At 42.7% G+C, this 23,113-nt stretch overlaps 2 protein-coding genes across 8 annotated transcripts in view; both read right to left on the reverse strand.

Annotated features, from left to right (window-relative positions):
* Nucleotides 1-1,108: 1,108 nt before the first annotated feature.
* On the reverse strand, nucleotides 1,109-14,473 carry LOC139570288 (inhibitor of nuclear factor kappa-B kinase subunit alpha-like). 4 transcript variants are annotated; one of them, XM_071392049.1, is made up of 22 exons: nucleotides 14,446-14,473; nucleotides 13,369-13,475; nucleotides 12,817-12,911; nucleotides 12,546-12,663; nucleotides 12,183-12,252; nucleotides 12,017-12,105; nucleotides 11,747-11,836; nucleotides 11,494-11,618; nucleotides 11,233-11,340; nucleotides 9,129-9,264; nucleotides 8,666-8,860; nucleotides 8,021-8,123; nucleotides 7,678-7,801; nucleotides 6,869-7,020; nucleotides 6,570-6,631; nucleotides 5,873-5,982; nucleotides 5,221-5,270; nucleotides 4,957-5,062; nucleotides 4,544-4,691; nucleotides 4,236-4,372; nucleotides 4,019-4,118; nucleotides 1,109-2,532 (listed from the first exon to the last, which is right to left on the reverse strand). In XM_071392049.1, the coding sequence occupies exons 1-22, from the start codon at nucleotides 14,456-14,458 to the stop codon at nucleotides 2,467-2,469; spliced, it is 2,304 nt and encodes a 767-aa protein (XP_071248150.1). In that variant the 5' UTR covers nucleotides 14,459-14,473; the 3' UTR covers nucleotides 1,109-2,466. The 4 variants fall into 4 exon arrangements, with proteins under 4 accessions (XP_071248150.1, XP_071248149.1, XP_071248151.1 ...); XM_071392048.1 differs by having other exon boundaries at nucleotides 4,529-4,691; XM_071392050.1 differs by lacking the exon at nucleotides 14,446-14,473 and adding an exon at nucleotides 13,705-14,103 and having other exon boundaries at nucleotides 4,529-4,691.
* Nucleotides 14,474-17,460: 2,987 nt separating this feature from the next.
* Nucleotides 17,461-23,113, reverse strand: part of LOC139570287 (PH and SEC7 domain-containing protein 1-like) — an 82,675-nt gene continuing 77,022 nt past the window's right edge. For all 4 annotated transcript variants that reach the window (XM_071392045.1, XM_071392046.1, XM_071392044.1 and 1 more), the window contains one exon: nucleotides 17,461-22,926. In XM_071392045.1, coding sequence (XP_071248146.1) covers nucleotides 22,651-22,926 — 276 coding nt within the window. In that variant the 3' untranslated portion in view covers nucleotides 17,461-22,650. The remainder of the gene's footprint in view (nucleotides 22,927-23,113) is intronic.

Genomic DNA, 23,113 nt, shown 5'->3' on the forward strand with positions numbered 1-23,113 from the left:
ACCAATCACATCAGATCTTTTCACATCAGATCTTTTTCAGAGCTGATGTGATTGGTCAAGACCAATTAGTGAAAAAAAGATAAGAATTGGGCTGCCTGTGTAAACGCAGCTTTAGTGTGCAGGAACAGAACTTGGCCCATATCCACAAAGCATCTTAGAAAAGGGCTTAGGAATCCTGTTAAAACCTGTTTTAAAGACAAAAAAAAACTTACAGCTCAGAGTAGGTTTTGGGATGATGTTAAGATAGTACCCAGACAAACTGTGAGCCAGGAGTCAAATGAACTCATACAAGTTTATCAGGACAGTTTGAGGTACCGCAAAGGAAAGATCGTGATGACTCTCATTGACGTTGTTGCAAATTGGGGAATAACCGAAGAACTCTACAGCACACGTTGCTTCAGACAACCACAGTGAATGTGACTGCATCAAATGTTGCAACGGTAAAACATTTGATATATATTTTCACCTGACATGATCACTTTGCCTACTCTTAATTATTGCCTAATTCTGATGGTTGTTAAAAGTGGAATTTTGACAATAATTACCATTATATCAACACACCCCTCACTCCCGTTTAACAACTAAATCACTTTGGCACAGTAGGCAGTCAACGTTTGAAAGGTCTACCATTTTCATCGAACACAATCAAAGTTAACATAAGCCCTAGATTCCTTCAATTTAATCATTTATAGGCATGCCCAATTTAGACATCCTTTTTAACAACGTGATGTTGCGGTACAAATGGATAACTTGAAATAACATGTAGGTAATGAAATAATGGAAAGAAAAACGTGTATATTTATAAGCCTGGTGGTTATAAGTATTTAGGCATAGCATGTAAAATAGGCCTCGTGTGAAATCATTGCCAAAAGCACAAGAGACAGCGTTGCCTGTAGCTCTAGATTATTCTATACGATCAATCCATTAAATAATCAAAACATTCTTTAAACAACTCCTTCACACAGACGCCTCCGTCTTCAGGAAGCCTCAGTTAAAAATCCACCATTGGAATTTGGTAGAACAGAAAATATAGACAGTGGCCACCACTCGCAGAAACAGGGAACACCACAAACATTAGCTTCTTAGAACTAATAAAAAGCAATACAAATTCATGCCAAGTCCATTTTTATTGTAATACCAAGTCAATGTTTGATATCTATACAATACAATTACTAAAAAGTAAACATTCAGACATGGGTTTTAACATCAGATGGTGACAAACCTTGAAGAGGGAAACTGACATAGCATGTCACTTAAATACTACAAAATAAACGTTATCCATTGCACTTAAAACGACATAAATACAACTTATAGATTTAATGTACATGTCTTTCTGGAGCAAAGTGTGCAATTTATCTTTGTTACACCTCTCGGGTTGTACATTCAATAATTTATCATGGCCCGCCATATGTTTCTATTCATTGAGCATCCAGTGAAAAGAAAGTACACAAGAATGACAGTGCACCTGACAAACTGAATTTAACTTGTGGTATTCTATTTTCAGGTTTAAACATTTTCAACATATGGGGAAAAAAACATACCAGCATTCTTGGTGACACAAACGTCACAAAGTAACTATAGGATTTCCATCTTTCCCCCCCTTCCATGTAAAGTGTGTTTAGTCGTGATAGAATACTTTTAGTCAATCAAAAAACAATTTATATATGGTCAAAACCCTTTCCCCTTGATCAATGCATGACTTGATTTCAAATACAGTTGATACAATCATCCAACGGGACAGGAAATGTAACAAGAGGTGTGTCACAAGGGCCCAGACTGATAAATAGGGTCCTAGAGGGCATGTAGGACCCCGGATGTCTGACTACTACTTCCTCGGCACAAACAGGATGGAGGATGCTTGGGAATGTCAAAGTGCTGTTGGTTGATTGTAATTTCCTTCCCCCTCTCTTTTCCTTGTGCTGTGTCACATCACGAGACATGATGGGGCTCAACATGCATAGAAAGCTTTCTCATCAGTCCCATTTCCTTAGCCCAAACACTTTCTAGCTATACTCTGTCATTCCAAAACTTTGACTCACAATCAAATGCAGTTTACTCTGATACTTTGATAAGATAATAGTAAAATACGGATTTTGATGAATAGTGGTACTTAGATTTGCACAATGATCTGTGAGGTAAAATAAAAGGTGACATTTGCTTGAAGAGTAATGGACGACTGACATGTCGTGTTCATATAAAAACAAAATGATACATCATCCCCCCTTCTCACCAAACAGATGAGAAAACGGAGAAGAAAAACCATTGAGCATTTGTATTTTTTGATCTGCCTTTTTAAGAAGCTCAGGTTAGCCGTTAAAGTGAGTTACCAAATCCACACATCAAAATGTACTATTACATAAACTGCCGTGACTCCATTTTGTTAACAGCATTCTGTCCTTAGTGTTACTTGGTTGGAGGGCAGGCAGGAGTGAGATGGACAGTGCTTCGTTTGCTGTTGACATGTATTCACACATTTCGGTTGAGCAGTTTCGTAGACAACGTTTCGTATTTAGTCCAGCTCCAATCTTGCTCCTACAAAGAGATGACATAACACTTGACCTCAATGTAGCTTTAAGGTTGTTGCTGTAACAAACAAAGGGTTAACTGTGGAGTGGCCACAAGGTCAAAATTGTCTATATCGTGAAAAACCATGAACAAAAATGTGGTTTTTGGTTTTTAATTTAAGGCTAGGGTTAGGCATAAGGTTAGCAGTGTGATTGTGGTTAAGGTTTAAAATCACATTTTAAGAAGACAAATTGTAGAATTAGGTGGGGTTTGACTTCGTGGCTGCGGTAACTAGTGACGACCATGGTGTTTGGGTTGTGGTTTAGACACAGTATCAATCTCAGTGCCCTCCAGGAAAGGCAGCCAACCTCCCCAGACATGTTTTGAATGGATCAGATTAGCCAGTTAGCCTTAAGGACATGTCTGAGCCCACTTAATACAACAAAAGGTTGGATAAAAGACAGAGGGAACCTTATCACCCTCCTGACCTGGGACACCTAATCCCACCCTGATAGGGAGTGGACATACAGAAGAGTGTGACTGGTAAATGACGCACACCAGTGGTGCCAACTTAACAAGTACCTACATGTTTCAATCCCACGTTATAAATAGACTGAACAAAAATATAAACGCCACATGTAAAGTGTTGGTCCCATGTTTCATCAGCTGAAATAAAAGATCCCAGAAATGTTCCAGAAGCACAAAAAGCTTATTGCTCTCAAATTTTGTTTGCATCCCTGTTAGTGAGCATTTCTCCTTTACCAAGATAATCCATCCACCTGACAGGTGTGGCATATCAAGAAGCTGATTAAACAGCATAATCATTACACAGGTGCATCTTGTGCTGGGGACAATAAAAAATAACACTAACATGTGCAGTTTTGTCACAACACAATGCCACAGATGTCTCAAGTTTTAAAGGAGCGTGCAATTGGCATGCTGACTGCAGGAATGACCACCAGAGCTTTTGCCAGAGAACGTAATGTTAATTTCTCTACCATAAGCTGCCTCCAACGTCATTTTAGAGAATTTGGCAGTACATCCAACCGGCCTCACAACCGCAGACCACGTGTAACCACGCCAGCCTAGGACCTCCACATCCGGCTTCTTCACCTGCAGGATCGTCTGAGACCAGCCACCCAGACAGCTGATGAAACTGAGGAGTATTTCTGTCTGTAATAAAGCCCTTATGTGGGGAAAACTCATTCTGATTGGCTGGGCCTGGCTCCCCAGTGGGTGGGCCTATACCCTCCCAGGCTCCCTATGGCTGCAACCCTGCCCAGTCATGCGAAATCCATAGTTTAGGGCCTAATGAACTTGTTTCAATTGACTGATTTCCTTATATGAACTATAACTCAGTAAAATGATTTTTGTTCAGTACAGATGTGCGTGTGACTTAACACACTGCAGAAAACGTGGTGACGTGCAACACTGAAATATAAGACACTGCATTGACAGAATACCAGGCTTCCATTACAAGTCTTGCCAGCTGAGAGAAAACGGCCCAACTCACCACTATGCTTTTGGACTGCTCGTCAGCAGCTTCCTGCATCAGGCTGGTCAGCTGACTGAGGTACTTCTGGTTCTCCTGAAGCAGACGCGGGGCAGCAGCACTGGAGGGAAGGAGAAAGAGAGAGAACAAGTCACCTACTGTCCTAAGGGCATTCCTTTTCATTCTGCTACATATAACACGTCAACCCCTTCCATCTGTCTACTGTATAGCCCAATACCTATCGTTGGGTCCAGGTAAGGAGGTGAGGGGGTGAGGGTTGCTGATGGGCTGGGCAGACTGGGCCCACTGGGACACCTGCAGGGGGTTGGACAACTCTGGGCTGGCTGCTATCGAGTTCCTTGCAGAGTTCTGAGCCTGGGAGAAGACAAATGACTTACACTGAACACGTGTTCACTTATTATGACCTAGCTAGCTAAGTGAGTTCTATAGAAAATTGCACAATTTAAAATAACCCAATGCCATCTTACAGTAGATCTCATGACCTTATGACTAACTTAACTCTGGTTCTACCTCTCCGTCACTCACACAGGCAATCTTCAGTAGGTGCCAGAACTCTCTCTGTCTCTTGACCTGCATCTGCATCACAGTGTTGTCGGCATCCTTGATGTTCTCCAGCGTCTTCTCAATGCGTGGGAATAGGGCAATTATCTTCTGCTTGCTCAGTAAGATCTTACTGCATGGGGGGGGGGGGGGGGGGCAGACGGTAAAACCTCAGGAATAGCAAAGAGGGCAAAATCCAACTAGGCAGCCATATCACCACATTTCTGCGGAACGTTCAGAATTCCGAGAGAAATATATTGCATAGAACAGACACATGCCTCTCTGACATGTAGAGTATAGAATCATGTCAGCTCTATTCATGCTATTTCTATCTGCAACGCTCAGTTGGTGACCCAGGTGAGGTGACAGTCCACTGAACAGTGCCGGACCCTGTCTACCTGAGATGTGTGTAGAGGTCTCGGAGGACCTTGTCCTGGTTCTGAACAGTCTGGATGATGGCTTTAACCATCTCGGCGCTGTCGCTGCTCACATCAGGGTCAGGCGCTGAGGGAAGAACAGCACACTGGTGTCAGGTGGTGGTAGTGTTTAGAATTACAGTTGTACCATTACAGATTCTATTCAATATCCAAAAGTACTACTGTCTTATGGACATTTACGACAGCTACAATGCAGTGACTGTTTATTGGTCGAAAGTGGCTTACTTCTGCATTTCATCTTCAGTTGTTTGTAGAGTTCAATGGCCTTATCCTCTCTGAAAACAACAAATACACAAGTCATTATTTTAGAATATTCATTTTATACAGAAGAGTTGACCTTTCCTTCTTAAAAAGTGTGCATTTGAGTACTCTAAAATCAGTGTTTCCAAACCCTGGTCCTCGAGTGCCCCCAACAGCACACATTTTGATTGTAACCCTGGACAAGCACACCTGATTTAACTTGTCAACTACTCATCAAGCCCTCAACTAATCAAGCCCTTAAACGAGGTGCATTTGTCAAGGGCTACAATGAAACTGTGTACTGTTGGGGGTACTGGAGGACCAGGGTTGGGAAACAGTTCTCTAAAATGTATATGACTGGCAATGCAAATGAATGAACAACATTAGGTTAGCTGTCAGGTCAGCTACTAGCTTTAGCTGGACACAGAAGCCAGACATCTCAATAAGGTTCCATCTACTTCTACTTAAAAAGGAAAGATTCACCCGGTTTGAATGTTTGAACAACGTATAGTGCAGATACACAGGAAAACATGAAATGACCCCAGGAATCTATAGAACATCACTCAGACAGATAGACCCTGGATGCGTTTCATGGAGAGACAGAGCGTGTCATTCATGCCTAGTATAGAACACTCACAGCTGCTCCATGACGTCTCCTTGGCGACGGGCGTAGGGACTCCGCTGCAGCTCCACAATCTCTGAGTGTAACGACATGATTTCCTCATCCAGGTGGCTCACCTCTGCCACCTGGTGGACCAGACACATTACACCTGGTCTTTCAATGGTAATAGGTATAGTTGTCCCTGAGCACTGATAGAGGTTCATACTTTTATTAACCTGACGATAACAGTTGGTGGGGTAATCTGATTCTAGACCTGTGGTTAAAGGGGCAATCTGCAGTTGCCACATCCATTTTTTTGGGACATATAAATTAATGATATCTACCAATTGATTCCTGAAGAATATAACGTCTTACGTCATGAGTTTAGTTCAACTGTCGTAACCCATCAGAACCCCAAAAATAAGCTTGTTTTAGTCCAATGTTTGTAAACAATGTCATTCTAAAACATTTTATAACCTCAAAACTATACATTTTGATATCATGGATGGACAGTCCTTGCATCCAGAGCTCTGTCTATGAATTTGAGTGGTTACATTTCTCCAGCCCCATCCCTCAGCCTTTTACCAAAACAAGGGCAGATGTGTTCTATACCAACAATCAATTTGGAATGAAGAAAATACATTGTACATGAGAATATATATTCCGGGTGTATTTTTTACACCCGGAATGCACGCAACAAGGTTCCTAAGTTTGTCCCCATCCCTGCTGGTACCTGTGCATAAGCAGCAGCTTTCCCCTCGTTCTCCTGCCACGCTTTCAGCATCTTCTCTGACGCTGAGGGGTAAAAAGAACCAAATCTCATGAAAACAACTCCATCTTTTCACAACACAAAACCATTGTTGCTTCTGAACTGGTACCCTATTCCCTAAGTTGGGAAATGGCACCCTATTCTCTACTATGGGCCCTGATGAAAATCAGTGCACTATATAAGGAATAGGGCACCATTTCAGACACAGGGCCATGTGGGTGACTATTCTTGGCACTACCAATCATTAGCCGGCAGACACTCACAGATCCCATAATGCATCTGGTCGCTGTACTTCTCCAGGTCGTATTGAATGCTGCTCTTGAAGAAGTCCAGCTTGGCCTTCAGCTGCTGGGAGAAGGCAAACATGCCGTTCTTGCACCGGGTCAGGTTGGTGTTGTAGCGTAGGAGGCTCAGCCTGGACACACACACAGAATAGAATAACTGTCTGTTCAAATACAGAAATGTACATCAAGATACCACGGGATCACACCAATTTCCCTCCAAAAAACATCAGCCTCGAGCTAATTTCAGCGCTCGTGAACATCGTGAGCCTTCTGTGCGATTTCTGGAACGCTTTAACTGAACACTGAGGCTGTACCAGGTAAGAGCATCTACTCGCACCCGCGGGTAATTGAAAGAGCACTCGTACCTGTCAAAATGCACTAATTCTACTGCAACCTTTTTCGCTTACAATAAAATCGCTGACTCAATCTTGCAAGGTTAGGTTTGCTGCATTTAAAGAGGGTGATATTATGTTAATTCGACCACAATTCCCACATCAGAAAAGTTGATCTGAAAGCTAGTGTAAACTAATGGGGCAACACTAGTGCAGTTCAATCTCATGCGTCTCAGCGCGGGCTGGCATTGCTTCTGCACGGCTGCGCGTGCAAAGCTCACTGGGAACATTGAATCACACGCCACAGATGAAAAAGCAACTGGCCGATTCTTCGAAAGCAAGTCTGGGAACTTCTTTTAGCAATTTCAGTTTGGGAATATGGTAATGTCTCAACGCAAAGAAGCTCACTTCCTTTCAGATTTGTTTAATTCCAGTACAGCAGGCTGGCTTACTCACATGGCAGCCCTCTGGCCCTGGAACAATCTGCTGTAGTCGTCCTTCAGTCCACAGATGTAACTAACCGCCTCGCCCCACACCTTCTTCAGCATCACCAAGGGAAGCTGGGACTTAGCTTCCCGTACTGGGGGAAAAAGACGACAAGCTTCTACATAAGGCTTGGTACATATGAAGGAAGAACAAACTGAAGACATTTTTGAACCAAACGATGTAAGGAGGACAATTTTGTTTTTGCCCAAAAAACGAAAAAAGCACTACCTCTAATTGCATGAGCTTGTAATCAGATCCAAATCGGCTTAACAGCTCAAAATATTTATCAGCGGGCAGAGAAGACAGTACTCACCAATAGCGTTGACTTTATCAGGCAGCTGTCTAGCACTGAAGGGACCAGAGTACTTGGTGAGGCTCTTGTCAAACAAATAGATGATGTAACTGTCCCAGCCTCGCTGCACAACACACAAAGCACACACAATCACTTTACATGGGGGTCAAATGCTAAACATGTTAATGCTGAAGAGGTGAGTAAGATGTACAATGTGTTGCATCGAAAACCTGCCCGACGACTCAAAATGAATTCTTCCGCTGCTCTATCGTTTGCTACATACTTCAGTCTGAGACAGCCGTCATTTAAGTTGTTTGTGGTGAAGTCAAAATGAGGGGTGTTGTATAAAACAAAGTTATCAGCAATTGGATCATCTCGAACCAAACAGTATCAATCACAATGACACATTTTCCCACGTGTGTTTTGGCGCTGGCCCAACATATCGGTTTCTGCGACCAATCAGACGGTCTTGAACGGAATTCCATTCTAGAAATTGTCAGGGAGGTACTCCGATCCAGACTCACTGCGGAGAATAAACTAACGTCCGTGGGCGTGGTGTAGCGTTTGGCGGAGCAAGGAGTTTGGGAAGCCAGGCAATCAAAACTACATTCTAACAAATAACATTACACCAACGAAGTAGCAGAGTGGAACCAAAAGGAGTCTTACCACCCCGTCAAGGACACACTGGGCTGCAGCCTTCCTGGGGTCCAGCGACACCCCCGTCTCTTGCAAAAGCTCCTGGTTGACCAGCTCAATCTTGGTCTCCGTCTCGATGCGGCGCTGCAGGCTATGGAGGCTCTCCTCTGGGACCAGTTGGAAGGAGTGGACCTGGGCTGTGGTCATGTTTAGGATGTGGACAACCTGTAAATGAGAGAGAATATATGGGTAAAATAAAGGAAGCCGACTGGCTAGCAGATTGAGTCAATCCAAAATATCAAGCACTGACAGTCAAACTTAACATTTTGCTGAAAAAGTATATTAATTGCACATTCACTTCCTGAGGAGAAATAAAGAGTTCACTGAATTTTGCCTATGAGACCAAACCAAATAAATGAGGCCAGCATTGACAGAGAATCTCAAACACTATGGTCAGCTCAAGAAATACAGTATGATACATTACAGAACTAACCTTCATGCATAATATTTGTTCCAGCACTTCAAAGCACTGGGGTTTCTTGCTGTCAACGTTGGTCTTGCCTCCTCTCTGGATAGGATCCCATTTCAGCATCAGCTGAAGCAGCATCTCCATGCGCTCCAGCAGTGTCCTGAATGAGCACAGCGCAAATTAACATTGCCCTCGGTGGAGGGGAAATAAATAGGTTCACTCTATACAGGTCATGGGTCGTTTCTCTCGAGTTAAGAGTCCCGGTTTTCAAATTTCAAGTTATGCTACTCAATGAGGTGAAACATTTAGAATGTTGTCATAAATTGAGCTGACACGATTCACTGTTCTACATGACAGAAAATCAAAAGTTTGGACACACCGACTCATTCAAGGGTTTTTCTTTATTTTTTCACATTGTAGAATAATAGTGAAGACATCAAAACTATGAAATAACACATATGGAATCATTTAGTAACCATAACACTGTTATATGAAAATATATTTTAGATTTTTCAATGTAGCCACCCTTTGCCTTGATGACAGCTTTGCACACTCTTTGCATTCTCTCAACCAGCTTCATGAGGTAGTCACCTGGAATGCATTTCAATTAACAGGTGTGTGCCTTGTTAAAAGTTAATTTGTGGAATTTCTTTCCTTCCTAATGCGTTTGAGCCAATCAGATGTGTTGTGACATGGTAGGGGTGACATACAGAAGATAGCCCTATTTGGTAAAAGACCAAGTCCATATTATGGCAAGAACAGCTCAAATAAGCAAAGAGAAACAGTCTATCATCACTTTAAGACATGAAGGTCAGTCAATACGGAAGATTAAGAACTTTGAAACTTTCTTCAAGTTCAGTCGCAAAAACCATCAAGCACTATGATGAAACTGGCTCTCAGAGGACCGCCACAGGAAAGACCAGAGTTACCTCGGCTGCAGTGGATAAGTTCATTAGAGTTACCAGCCTCAGAAATCGGCAATTAACTGCAACTCAGATTGCAGCCCAAATAAATGCTTCACAGAGTTCAAGTAACAGACATATCTCGACATGAACTGTTCAGAGGAGACTGCGTGAATCAGGCCTTCATGGTCGAACTGCTGCAAAGAAACCACACCAATAAGAGACTCACTTGGGCCAAAAAATATGAGCATTGGACATTAGACTGGTGGAAATCTGTCCTTTGGTCTGATGAGTCCAAATGTGAGATTTTTGGTTCCAACCGCTGTGTCTTTGTGAGGCGCAGAGTAGGCGAACGGATGATCTCCGCATGTGTGGTTCCCACCGCGAAGCATAGAGGAGGTGGTGTGATGGTGCTTTGCTGGTGACACTGTCTGTGCTTTATTTAGAATTCAAGGCACACTTAACCAGCATGGCTACCACAGCATTCTGCAGCGATATGCAATCCCATCTGGTTTGCACTTAGTAGGACTATCATTTGTTTTTCAACAGGACAATGACTCAAAACACCCCTCCAGGCTGTGTAAGGGCTATTTGACCAAGAATGAGAGTGATGCAGTACTGCATCAGATGACCAGGCCTCCACAATCACCCGACCTCAACCGAATTGAGATGGTTTGGGATGAGTTGGACGCAGAGTAAAGGAAAAGCAGCCAACAAGTGCTCAGCATATGTGGGAACTGCTTCAAGACTGTTGGAAAAGCATTCGAGGTGACTTCATGAAGCTGGTTCAGAGAATGCCAAGAGTGTGCAAAGCTGTCATCAACACAATGGGTGGCTACTTTGAAGAATCTCAAATATAAAATATATTTTGATTTGTTCAACACTTCTTTTAGTTACTACATGATTCCATGTGTTATTTCATAGTTTTGGTGTCTTCCTTATTATTCTACAATGTAGAAAATAGTACAAATAACGAAAAACCCTTAAATGAGTAGGTGTGTCCAAACTTTTGACTGGTACTGTGTGTGTGTCTATATATCTCAATGCTCTGTTACATGACACCCTACTGAACAGGCCCCTGGTTTCCCAGGTAGAAATATGTCTGTGGCTAAAGGTTATGATGAAAACCAGCATACACATCCTTCGAGGACCCTGCTATACATAAAGATGTTAGGCGACAGGTAGTTAATAACGCCATCAGAATGAAGTGTGTGATGGCGTCGGACCTGCTTAGATTGTTGGGGTATGGTAGATGTGTGGAGAATCTGACTTCCCCATTCAATTCCTCCACAGCCATGATGTCTTTGGGACCTTTGCTCCGCACTTTGCTGGCCCTGAGGAATAACAACATTGAAATGGCTATTTAGGATGGTTACCTAGTGCCCCTTGGAGGATAATTTAGAATTAAAACTAGCACTTGAAAACTGTGTTAATGTATTAATTTCCTTCGGGGTTGGGGACACAATCAAATGCAGAGGGACATCTACCATTGGACCGGCTGAAGATTGTGCAGAAACGGCCGGAATCCACAGCTGCATTCAAATATCATTGTGCCAAAACTCCAGTAGTCCACTGTGACAGTGTAAGGCTTATTCTCAAATAGCTCAGGTGCCTGGGGAAAAGATATGCAATGTATCAATTATGTATGTCTGGTTTTAACAAACAAACAAAGACAATGGTGTAGCGTTGAATCAATAGGAATCTAGGAGTGCTTGCGGGGGGGATGGATATTATGCTCACCAAGTACTGCAGTGTTCCCACAAAAGAGGTGCACAGACTCCCCTGGTCCAAGTCTTTGGCATAGCCCAAGTCTATGATTTTGTGAACCAACTGAACAAGGAAAAACATGAGAAATAGTAACATTGCAAGATGAACAGTAATCTTTCAAAATAACAACGTCACCATAGTCGATTTCACACTTTACAACACCAATAGCACAAAAATGTAGACTGTTTTAAAAACAGAGCATGGTGATACATTCTGTGTGCTGGTCCATAAATATTGGGTTACCTTTCCGTTGACATCCTGCAGCACTACATTTTCTGGTTTAAGGTCTCTGTGTATGATCTTGTTTTCATGTAAATACTGGATGCCTGAACCTGTTAAGACCATTCAGAAAATCAGCTCTATGCAGAGCAACGATTGACACAATACAACGGTGTGGTACAGTACATACCGACGTCATTAAGCAGGGAAAGCACTTCACTTTCTTTCAGTCCACAGCAATTTTCTGGCTTGCTCAGCATCTGTCAAATTCAACCATTAACACATTGTTAGACAAATGCCTGCTAATATGAAGAATAAAATGTATACTTCAGACCTCATGACAGAGCAAGCCCCCAAAAAACTATTTTGTTGTCGTGCCCTTCCGCGAGGCATTTACCACTTAACTACTCCAGGGGCACTGCGACGTGGCTAACTGTGTGTTTCTAACCCCCCAGGAGAGTATGTAGGTGCCAAGGGGTTTCAAATCACAATTACATATTTACGTGGACTTTAAGGAAAATTGACAAGTAAGTATTAATCCTCTGCAGTCCACCTTTCTGAGGTCTCCCTTGGAGCAGTACTCCATGGCCAGCAGTGGAAGGTCATTTAAGGCAATGTGCTTCATCTCCTCTGGCACGTCTCGCGCTGTCACTACATTGAGATTATTCAACCTGAATATGAAAGAGATAAGAAAAACATTGTACTTGATACTAACAAGAAGCAAATGCCGATATGTCAATGTATCAGTGAAAAGGTAGAAGTCACACTGTTCAAATGTGTGTGGCGTTCAATGATGTACAAAGGATAATACGATGAAGACAAACTTTTTCATGATCTGGATCTCTCTGCTCCATCTGTCTTTGTTTCTTGGTATTAACTCCAGACGACACATTTTCACTGCTATTTTTTCCGATGTGTCCTTGGAAACAAGGGGGGAAAAAGTATAATCTATTATCTTGATTGAACCTGTAACAGCTGGTCAATTCAACAGATGTGTACATATGAATTCACAGAGGGAAAAATACAAAACAGTACAGTATTCCAAAGGTTATTTTTAGGCTACGAAGTGTTTCTCTCAACTGGTGGCCATTGGACCTATGATACATTATCTTATTATAATTTTTTTTCTCCAAATACAGATCAACAATTTACATTCTTACATCATACTAAACAGAACGCTATGATACATTATCTGCCACCCAGTCAGGCCTACTGTTTACATCTAGGAAGTGGTTGACAACCTTTCACCTACTTGTAAACATATCTCCAGATCTGATTTGGCAGCCGGATGTATAGCTACCTTTATTCTAATCCAGAACAACTAGGGTTAACTAGATAAATGTTGCTAACATTCGCTAGCTAGTTGGAATACTTACATGATTTTGATACAGGTAGACATGGGCAAAACTGCCCATGCCCAATCTCTCTTTGAATTCCCAGTCTCCACAGTTTTGGTTTTGTCTGAAAGGAGGCTTATCCATTGCTGTAACGTTAATAACATGAACGATTAATGTTACATTTGGCTATGCAAATTGGCATAGTACAATGTTACATTTGGCTATACTACATGTATAGTTAGCCAGCTATGCTGTAAATCAAGCATTTACTAGCTAACTGTTAGCTTGATAGCTAAGCTACTTATAACAGCTAACGTTAGTGGTGGTACCTAACGTTAGCTAGCTAAACAACTTTCAAGTTAGCCTTACTAGTACCTTCAACTTAGCTCAACCGTCAGATGATGTCCGTAAACAAAACGTATTAATAGCCAATATAGACGTTTAAACTTTACAATCGCCCATATTTTCCTCGCAGGGTTGTACCCATGACTGTTCAACGAAGCTCGTAGACGAAGTAAACATAGCTACCGTTAGCTAGCTAGCTCGTTGGACAGACAGCTAGCTGACGCTGCTGGCTATCAAAACTGGGAAACTATTGGAGTAATACTATAATCTAAGATAAGTATTACGTTACTTTGCTATTTCATACGAGAGTCATTGGCTGTTTTTTCCAGAAAAACAAAGATAATCTTATTGTGTCTGACCAATGCACCTAGACATGAATGTGCGCTTTCCTAGATGTGACGTCTCCAACAAACCCGGCAGCTTTTCTGAATTTAAAAAATTAAACGGGGGCCAGGGGCCTCATTTATTTACGCTGACTGTGATGGTTTAATATTCGCGAAATAGTTAGGATAGTCTACCATTCGCTCCATCTCTTATTTAATTGGAACCACTTCACAGTAGCAAATAGATAAGCCATTTCAAGTATTTTGCTCTATTTGACCCGAACTGAAGCGCAGTTTAACAGTAGAACAGACGGTTCACCTTTTCCATTGACATTTGTAGGCTACTGCATCTGAATACTGTAATGTTACATTTCTTCAGTAGACACTATTTAATTTATTAACATTGTACATATACAGTGTCATAACCATTGTAGAATAAATTCCTCACCTTTGCTGGCCATGATGAGTTCATATTCCCGAAGTAGACATACAGCGAATTACCATGCACATCTCTCATTGTGCCTATTAGATATTGTAATTTCAAGTTTTTGCATCAGAAAGGGAGCGCGGTTTATAACTTACAGTAGAATTGAACAGTTGAATAGACAGTTGATATTTTGCATTGAAGTGTATAGACTACCACTGTAAGTAGACCTGTAGCCTGCTTGTGCAGTCTTTTCAGAAATTGCACACGCAGATATTTATTAAATGTACGCAACGGTTATAATTGAGCTCCCGGTGAGGACTAGATGGTATAAAGCTAAGGACATTTACTTTTCGTAGCAGGTTAGGAGAACTTACGCAGCAGGTTAAGATAATTAACGTAGCAGGTTAGGATAGTTAGGTTAAGGTTAGGACAATAGTTCGTTTTAGGGTTCGTTAACGTTCTCCCAGAAAATACAAAAAAAGGTTTTTGACGATTTATGCATCACTTCCGTCCGTAGCTGTATACATCTAGCCACAACTGTTGTGTCCGACAAAAGTTGCTGCTCAGTATGACGTCATGCCAAAGACCTTGAACACCATGAAGTGTGAAAGTACGTGACTGACACACACAGTGTTACTTTCTTCTTGTTCCATACTCAATGCGTATTCACCTTTTGAAAAGACAGGTGCAAACGCTCTGGCCTATGACAGTCCAGAGAGGATATATAAATAAATAAAAATATGCCCTCGTTTTGTCGAGATCAGAAAAAATATATATATAAAAAAATAACAAAAGTTATTTTGTCAAGATCAGGAGATAAACTATAAATAGGAGTGGACTTATTGATGATAGATTGACTATGGCTGAGGCAGTCACCGTGGATCAGCGCATCCGTTTTTTTTTATTTTGATCAGTGATTAACACATGCAAAAACGTCATTATGTCGGTCAGTTATAGATGTCTTCCAGTTTTGGCTCCATTACAATCACGTTTTAAAGGCATGCAAAAGTGTGGTTGCACTTCTATTTTAAATGGATTGAATGTGCAATGTTCAGTGCAAGAAACGTTAACATCGAGGTCTGTGGTTTCAGACTACCAATGAAAGATTATCAGACTACCAATAAAAGCTTATTTTAATCTCTTAAATAGTTTTAACAGAGGTCAGCCTCTCAATAGAAGAAAAAACGCAGTCATAAATAACAATGAACAGGTAGTACAGAACATTTTTAACAGCAAAACAGGCGAAGTGAATCACATGTTGAGGTTTCTAAATACTCCAACATTTAATGTAGGATACAGTCTAATGGTCATTTCAGCCCCAAATGGTGGGCAAAATGTTGTGGTGCTGAAGAACAGCTCCTCCGGTCATACAAATCATTTCACTGACTAGACACATACTGTACTGTAACACCTGCAGTTTGTTTGGAATTCCTCAGTTTGCCATTGGTGGCCTTTTATTGCTGGAGCTTTGATAAGAAGACCCAGACCTATACAGTAGCACATGGCTACTTACAACAGATAATGCTCTACTCGAAGGTCTTAGATCTTTGTAGAGTCTTACTGCCTTTGGTGCACTATGACACTGCTGTCCATCTATCATCACTATGTCCACTCCTATCTTGAGTTTACCTTGTGATCTTAACAAAACAACTTTTGTTATGTTGTGTTCATGAAATAAATACACTTCATGGCCCAAAGTATGTGGAAGCCTGCTCGTCGAACATCTCATTCCTAAATCATGAGCATTAATATGGAGTAGGTACGCCCTTTGCTGCAATAACAGCCTCCACTCTTCTGGGAAGGCGTTCCACTAGATGTTGGAACATTGCTGCAGGGACCTGCTTCCATTCAGCCACAAGAGCATTAGTGAGGTCGGGCACTGATGTTGTGCGATTAGGTCCGCAATCGGTGTTCCAATTCATCCCGAAGGTGTTCGATGGGGTTGACGTCAGGGCTCTGTGCAGGCCAGTCAAGTTCTTCAACACCAATCTCGACAGACCATTTCTGTATGGACCTCGCTTTGTGCACAGGGTCATTGCCATGCTGAAACAGGAAAGGGCCTTCCCCAAACTGTTGCCACAAAGTTGGAAGCACAGAATCGTCTAGAATGTCACATTGTATGCTATAGCGTTAAGATTTCCCTTCACTGGAACTAAGGGGCCTAGCCCGAACCATGAAAAACAGCCCCAGACCATTATTCCTCCTTCACCAAACTTTACAGTTGGCACTATGCATTGGGGCAGGTTGCGTTCTCCTGGTATCCGCCAAACCCAGATTAGTCTGTCGGACTGCCAGATGGTGAAGCGTGATTTATCACTCCAGAGAACGCGTTTCCACTGCTCCAGAGTCCAATGGCGGCGAGCTTTACACCACTCCACACTTGGCATTGCGCATGGTGATCTTACACTTGTGTGCGGCTGCTCTGCCATGGAAACCCATTTCATGAAGCTCCCGACGAACAGTTCTTGTGCCGACGTTGCTTCCAGAGGCAGTTTGGATCTCGGTAGTGAGTGATGCAACCGAGGACAGACGATTTTTAAGCACTACGTACTTCAGCATTCGGCGGTCCCATTCTGTGTGGCTTACCTCTTCGCGGCTGAGCCGTTGTTGCGCTTAGACGTTTCCACTTCACAATAACAGCACTTACAGTTGGCCGGGGCAACTCTAGCAGGGCAGAAATTTGAGGAACTGACTTGTTGGAATGGTGCCATCCTATGACGGTGCCACGTTGAAAGTCCCTGAGCTCTTCCAGTACGGGCCATTTTACTGCCAATGTTTGTCTATGGAGATATCATGGCGTTGTGCTTGATTTTATACACCTGTCAGCAACAGTTGTGGCTGAAATAATTGAATCCACTAATTTGAAGGGGTGTCCACTTTTGGCCATGTAAGTCGTGATTTCGACATAATGAGGGAAATAGTTTTATTTATTTATATGTCCTCTCTGGACTTCCAGTACTGGCCCCATTTGTGGTGGTATCTTATTTTATGTAGTTTGACTTTGACATTTGACAAAATACAATAATGCACAAACAATCACTTTTTGAAACACTTTTATTTTTCCCCGCTATGCCTCCCCAGAAGAGCTCATATACAAACAATGTTTCCTTAAAGAAGTGAGGTTTTAACAGGCAGTCGACACGTGTACAGCTAAAATGAGTAAAACAATCCAAGTAAAAACATTTCAAATGTCTCTCATTGGCAGCAGTCTAAGAAAACTGCAATCAGTCAGAACCCCACCGTAGTACACTATATCACAGTTTTGAATGCATTGGTGGCTTGGTGTGGTGTCTACAACACATTAGCAGAAAGCAGCAGAAATACAACAACTTTTCCTTCATTCAGCTTTATAATAAAAAAAAATCATGACAATGAACTGAAGGACAAAAATGTTGTTCTATATATTAACCTTTCATTAAATACTCTAAACATAATACAAAGGAAAGCAGACCATTATAATATTATCTCATGCTGTATATATACAGTATATACACACATGTCACATTCAGAAGTGCTGGCTGGGAAAGGGTCAAACATACAGTAACACCTAGGCTTTCATTTCAGTATCAAGGAGCCAACATTTAGATTTTATTTCCCGAAAATGTCACAATCAAATAGGCACATTTGACATATTTGGAGGGAACTAGCGGTTTCCATGCAAACCAGTGCCATGGAGACCCTGCAGCTGCTCTGTGATAACGTCAGAGGGGGCGGGGTGGCAGGGTGGGCATAGAGAGCTCGCTGAGCTTGAAGCGGAGTCCTGACTATCATACTGCTGTACAACAGACAGCGTACCGTATCAAACTGTCTGTGCCTCTCTCCCTCGTGGTTAGTGCCTGGGCCACAGGGAACAGGGCACGTACTGCATAGACCCCAAGATATGAAGAAATAGTGTGTTGAAGATGACATTTTCAGTGTTGTTCACCTGTTGATTGAACTACACAACGTCCATTTGTATGTAAAGGGCCCTGATACCTTGTACCCTCCAATGTCCCAAGGTGACATAGCATTCTGTGATAGGCTAACCTGATCACATATGCCACAAGTGTGAAACACCATCAATAAATACAAGTACCAAGCAGTAATATCACAGCAGTAACATCAAGTTACAATACAATTCAAGGTATATGTCATGAGTAATAGTAACAATATACACAAGCAGTTAAGTGATGAAGGCAGCTTCCCAAAAGATTGTGTAGGAGAGTGATAGCAGTGAGATGATGACTGAGACAGAGGGCAAAGCAAACTGACAAGGGGGAAATTAAGTGACGCGAGAGAGGAGGAGGAGTGAAGGGGAAAATAGAGAGGGTATGAGATTGGAGTGGAAAGAGATCATGGAAAAGGAAGGTGACAAATGCAAAAATAACTGAAGTGAGATAGGAAAAGACGAGAGGCAAAATACACCAAGTGAAACTTCGACTTAACATCCAATTGTCTGTACTAAAATTGTACAGATATTTATTTTCAGCAAGGTAACTACATGCGATGGACACAGCTGGATAAACCATTTCTGCTTCAAAACATAACATGAATCTGCCGGCTAGAATATTCTCCTCAGCCACGTTCCTTAAATAGGCTCCTTAGTAGAACAGCAGGTCAGCCAGGTCGCAGCATACTGCATTCAATGACATTCACAAGCCTACAGCAGAACAAAAACACATCTCCTCAGATGTACGCATTCGCACGTGAGCACACACACACACACACACACACACACACACACACACACACACACACACACACACACACACACACACACACACACACACACACACACACACACACACACACACACACACACACACACACACACACACACACACACACACACACACACAGAGAACTATCTATCAACGATCACAGATAGCTCCGTAGTACTCCCTAGCCAGAGACTGCGAATGGGCCACTCTAACAAGCTTGTGCAGTGCGGGGGCAGCAATGTTATGGCTGAAAGGTAACTGCATGTCCTGCTAAACAGCTCTCTCTGCTGGTAGGATGCTGGCAACACAGCTGTTCAATGAGACGTTTGAAAGCCTGAGTAGAAAATGTCAAACATATTACGCAACAATATGACATTCTCCAGTGAATGTTTGAAACTGAAGGTATGTCATGAAATGGCTATGTTGATTATTTTTCATTTACATTGATTGAGGATATGGTATGGATATGCTTCCATACATATTTCGTCAGTAAATGCATTGCCACTCTCCCCCGTCTAGCCTGCAAGGCAATCCTCTCACATTCCACGTTTCACATTCACCTGTTACATTATTCCATGTCTGTTTTTCATGTAGCAACAACAGCAAAACATTACTCTCTGACAAGATCAACAAATACCTTCAAAGTAAATCATGCTAACAATTTAAAGAAGAATGCCTCTCTCACTCTCTTCCAAATAATTCAGACCAGAGAGTTGAAATAATGATGGGAATTGATTGTGGCACTGTCCCACTTTGCTAGGTCTCCTTTCTCAGTCTCATCATTGTTTGATAGATACATAGTCTTTTAGATAATACTCAGATTGTGCTGGTGCCTTTGTTGCCCCTTTACATACAAAAGAATTCTACGTAAAAACACATGATTATCACAGAACACTTTCAGAACATTTAAATACAGGGAATGTATAATATCAACTCTGTATGTTTATTTTATGCATATTCACCAGGATATATTGTAAAAGTACATATACTGTATAATGTATCATACAATATAAGCATAATATAGTAGCTGACAGGTTATTATAAAACGTCTGCCATAGGTTTACTATGAATATGAATAAAATACTTCTTATATTCTTGATATTTCATCGTACAATGACGCTTACAACAGTACACAAGAGGAAGAGGAGCATGTCCGACGGACTATTGTAAAATACTGTAAAAATATATATAAAAAAACAAGAACATTCAGGGTCTGCCTGGTGAGTGTTAAATAGGTCTTATAAACAAGTGCCCTATACATATACACATAGATTAAGGGAGTAACAGGGAGGACAGGTCAGAGGGTAACAGGGAGGACATGTCAGGGAGTAACATGGAGGACAGGTCAGGGGGTAAAATGGAGGACAGGTCAGGGAGTAACATGGAGTACAGGTCAGGGAGTAACAGGGAGGATAGGTCAGGGAGTAACAGGGAGGACATGTCAGGGAGTAACAGGGAGGACATGTCAGGGAGTAACAGGGAAGACAAGTCAGGGAGTAACATGGAGTACAGGTCAGGGGGTAATATGGAGGACAGGTCAGGGAGTAACAGGGAGGACAGGTCAGGGAGTAACAGGGAGGACATGTCAGGGAGTAACAGAGAGCACAGGTCAGGGAGTAACAGGGAGGACAGGTCAGGGAGTAACAGGGATGATATGTCAAGGAGTAACAGGGAGGACAGGTCAGGGAGTAACAGGGAGGACATGTCAATATAACAGCGTGAATAAAAATACAACACAACCCAAACAGTTGCTGCTCTCTTTTTTTCCCAGGAAGAAGAAAAAGGCATAAAAGAAAAAGCTGAGCTCAATGCAGGCATGCTGATAAAAAAACAAAGTTCAGCCCAGAGAAGTAAGAAAGAAGAACAGAAGCCCACCACAAGACAAAGCTAAAGCAACTGGCTAGGTAGGAGTAGTATCAACTGTTATTAAATGGGCACTCTGCGATTCAACAATACAAAGCATCCACCCTGCCACTGATTTTGTAAACAGCTGAGGGATGGGGCTGGAGAAATGTAACCCCTCTCAAATCCATGGACAGAGCTCTGGATACAAGGACTAACCATCAATGATATCAGAAACGTAGTTTTAACCATGTTTTGTGGAGATTCTGTTTTTGTTTACAATTACACTGTTTACAAACAAAGGAGAAAAACAAGTTTATATTTGGGGTTCTGATGGGGTACAACAGTTGAACTAAACTCATGAGGCATATATACGTTATATTCTTCAAAAATCAATGGGTATATATCAATCGCAGATTGCCCCTTTAAGGAAAAGGAAAGAAACCATGGGTCTCTTGCTGAGAGGATGATGCAGTACAATTAAGCAATAAGGCACAAGGGGGTGTGGTATATGGCCAATATACCTCGGCTAAAGGCTGTTCTTAGGCACGACGCATCCCCCGAGCTGCCTTATTGCTATTATAAACAGGTTACCAACGTAATTAGAGCAGTAAAAATAAATGTTTTGTCATACTCGTGGTATACGGTCTGATATACCACAGCTGTCGGCCAATCAGCATTCAGGGCTCGAACCACCCAGTTTATAATGACATGCCTCAAATGACATCCGCCACACTGACAACCCATTTGGGAGATAGGATAGAGATGGGAGCCACAGTTACCCCCTCTCTGAGAGGGGAGAAGAGTGAGAGTCTGTAGAGAGTGGAGTGTCTGAAGTCATGAGAGCTCAGTCTCTCCTCTGCCCTCGCCCTGATTCGGGCCAGGAGGAAGAGCTGCAACTGAACCTCCATTGCGGATCCTGATGCATAGTGCACTGCCATTACGGATCCACTAGAGCCACCTTGTTGCCGCCATATTTGCCCCAAAGAAAAGTTCAGGAACTGCAAGTACCCGAGTGTTTAGGCTCCCTCATGGAATGTGGACACACCCTGATGTTGTGGAAAAAATGGAACTGCAATGAGTCTAGGGTCTAGCTCCTCTTACTGCAGTATTACAGTACAGTAACACATGTTGAAATCAACAAAACAGTCATTGGAGACTTAAGGTGTCAAACGTGTAAACATGTTTGGTCCCAAATCAGAAAAAACAACGTCAAGAAAAAAGGTTGGTGGAGGGGTTTGTGAGAGAGGTGACCTCAAAGAATTAGAAGGAAAGGATGCTGGATGGGAGTCCCTGTACGGCGGTGCTACCGCTTACAGGAGGACCCTCTGTCTTACCGTATGGTATAGTACAGTCTATTACTGTATCCAGAAAGCCTTCTCTCAAATACCTCCTGTCCAAGCTCCATGACCTCTCCAATGCTCCTCCCTCCCTCATGTCCCAACACAACGCTGGCATTGGCCAGTGACCGCGCCAGTCATAGGACCTGCACCTCTACACCTCCACTACTGGCTGAGGAGGTCGGGGTGCTGGATGGGGGCGCCATGGGGGGGGGGGGTGTATACAGTAAACTCTCACCCCGCTCCTTTTCAAGCTCCTATAACCCCCCCTCACCCAGATCTCAAATAACCTGCGCAGGGAGACAAGCCTGCCACGTCATCACCACCCAGCACCCCGCCCTGACTCACTTCTTGACGGCCTGGCGGTAGCTGTATCTCTGGCCCTCTGTGCGCTTGGAGCCTTTTCCTATACCGCTGCAGCCCACCGGCTCCTTGGTGCTGCTGCCCTGGGAGACCTGGCTGGCCTGGCTGGCCTGGCTGCTGTCCTGCAGTGTGGGGCTGTAGTGGGCTCGCTGCAGGCCATTGTCCTCCAGGATCTGGGCCTCGAATACGGACAAGTCATCCTCGCCGCAGCGGATCTTGGCCCGCAGTAGCATGGCGTAGGTACCATAGCGCGTTTTCTACATTACAGAAGAGGGAGGGGAGGGAGGCAGAGGGGGACAGAGGGAGAGGGAGAGGAAGAGGGGGAAGGGAAGGGAGAGAGAGAGAGAGAGAGGACTGAGAAAGTGAGCGAGGCAGAAATGCCGTGCTGCATAATTGCTTAACGCTTGACTTGATTCCAATTTCTTTCTTTTCTTTTCCTGTAGC

This window comes from Salvelinus alpinus, chromosome 3, assembly GCF_045679555.1.
Source record: "Salvelinus alpinus chromosome 3, SLU_Salpinus.1, whole genome shotgun sequence".
NCBI classification, from domain to species: domain Eukaryota; kingdom Metazoa; phylum Chordata; class Actinopteri; order Salmoniformes; family Salmonidae; genus Salvelinus; species Salvelinus alpinus.

Excerpts from the sequence above, each read along its gene's own strand:
- LOC139570288 (XM_071392048.1), bottom strand. Across the intron at positions 12,664-12,816 it reads GAGATCCAGATCATGAAAAA|GTTGAATAATCTCAATGTAG; the intron begins GTTTGTCTTCAT and ends TTTCATATTCAG. Across the intron at positions 2,533-4,018 it reads AGCAGTCCAAAAGCATAGTG|GAGCAAGATTGGAGCTGGAC; the intron begins GTGAGTTGGGCC and ends ATCTCTTTGTAG.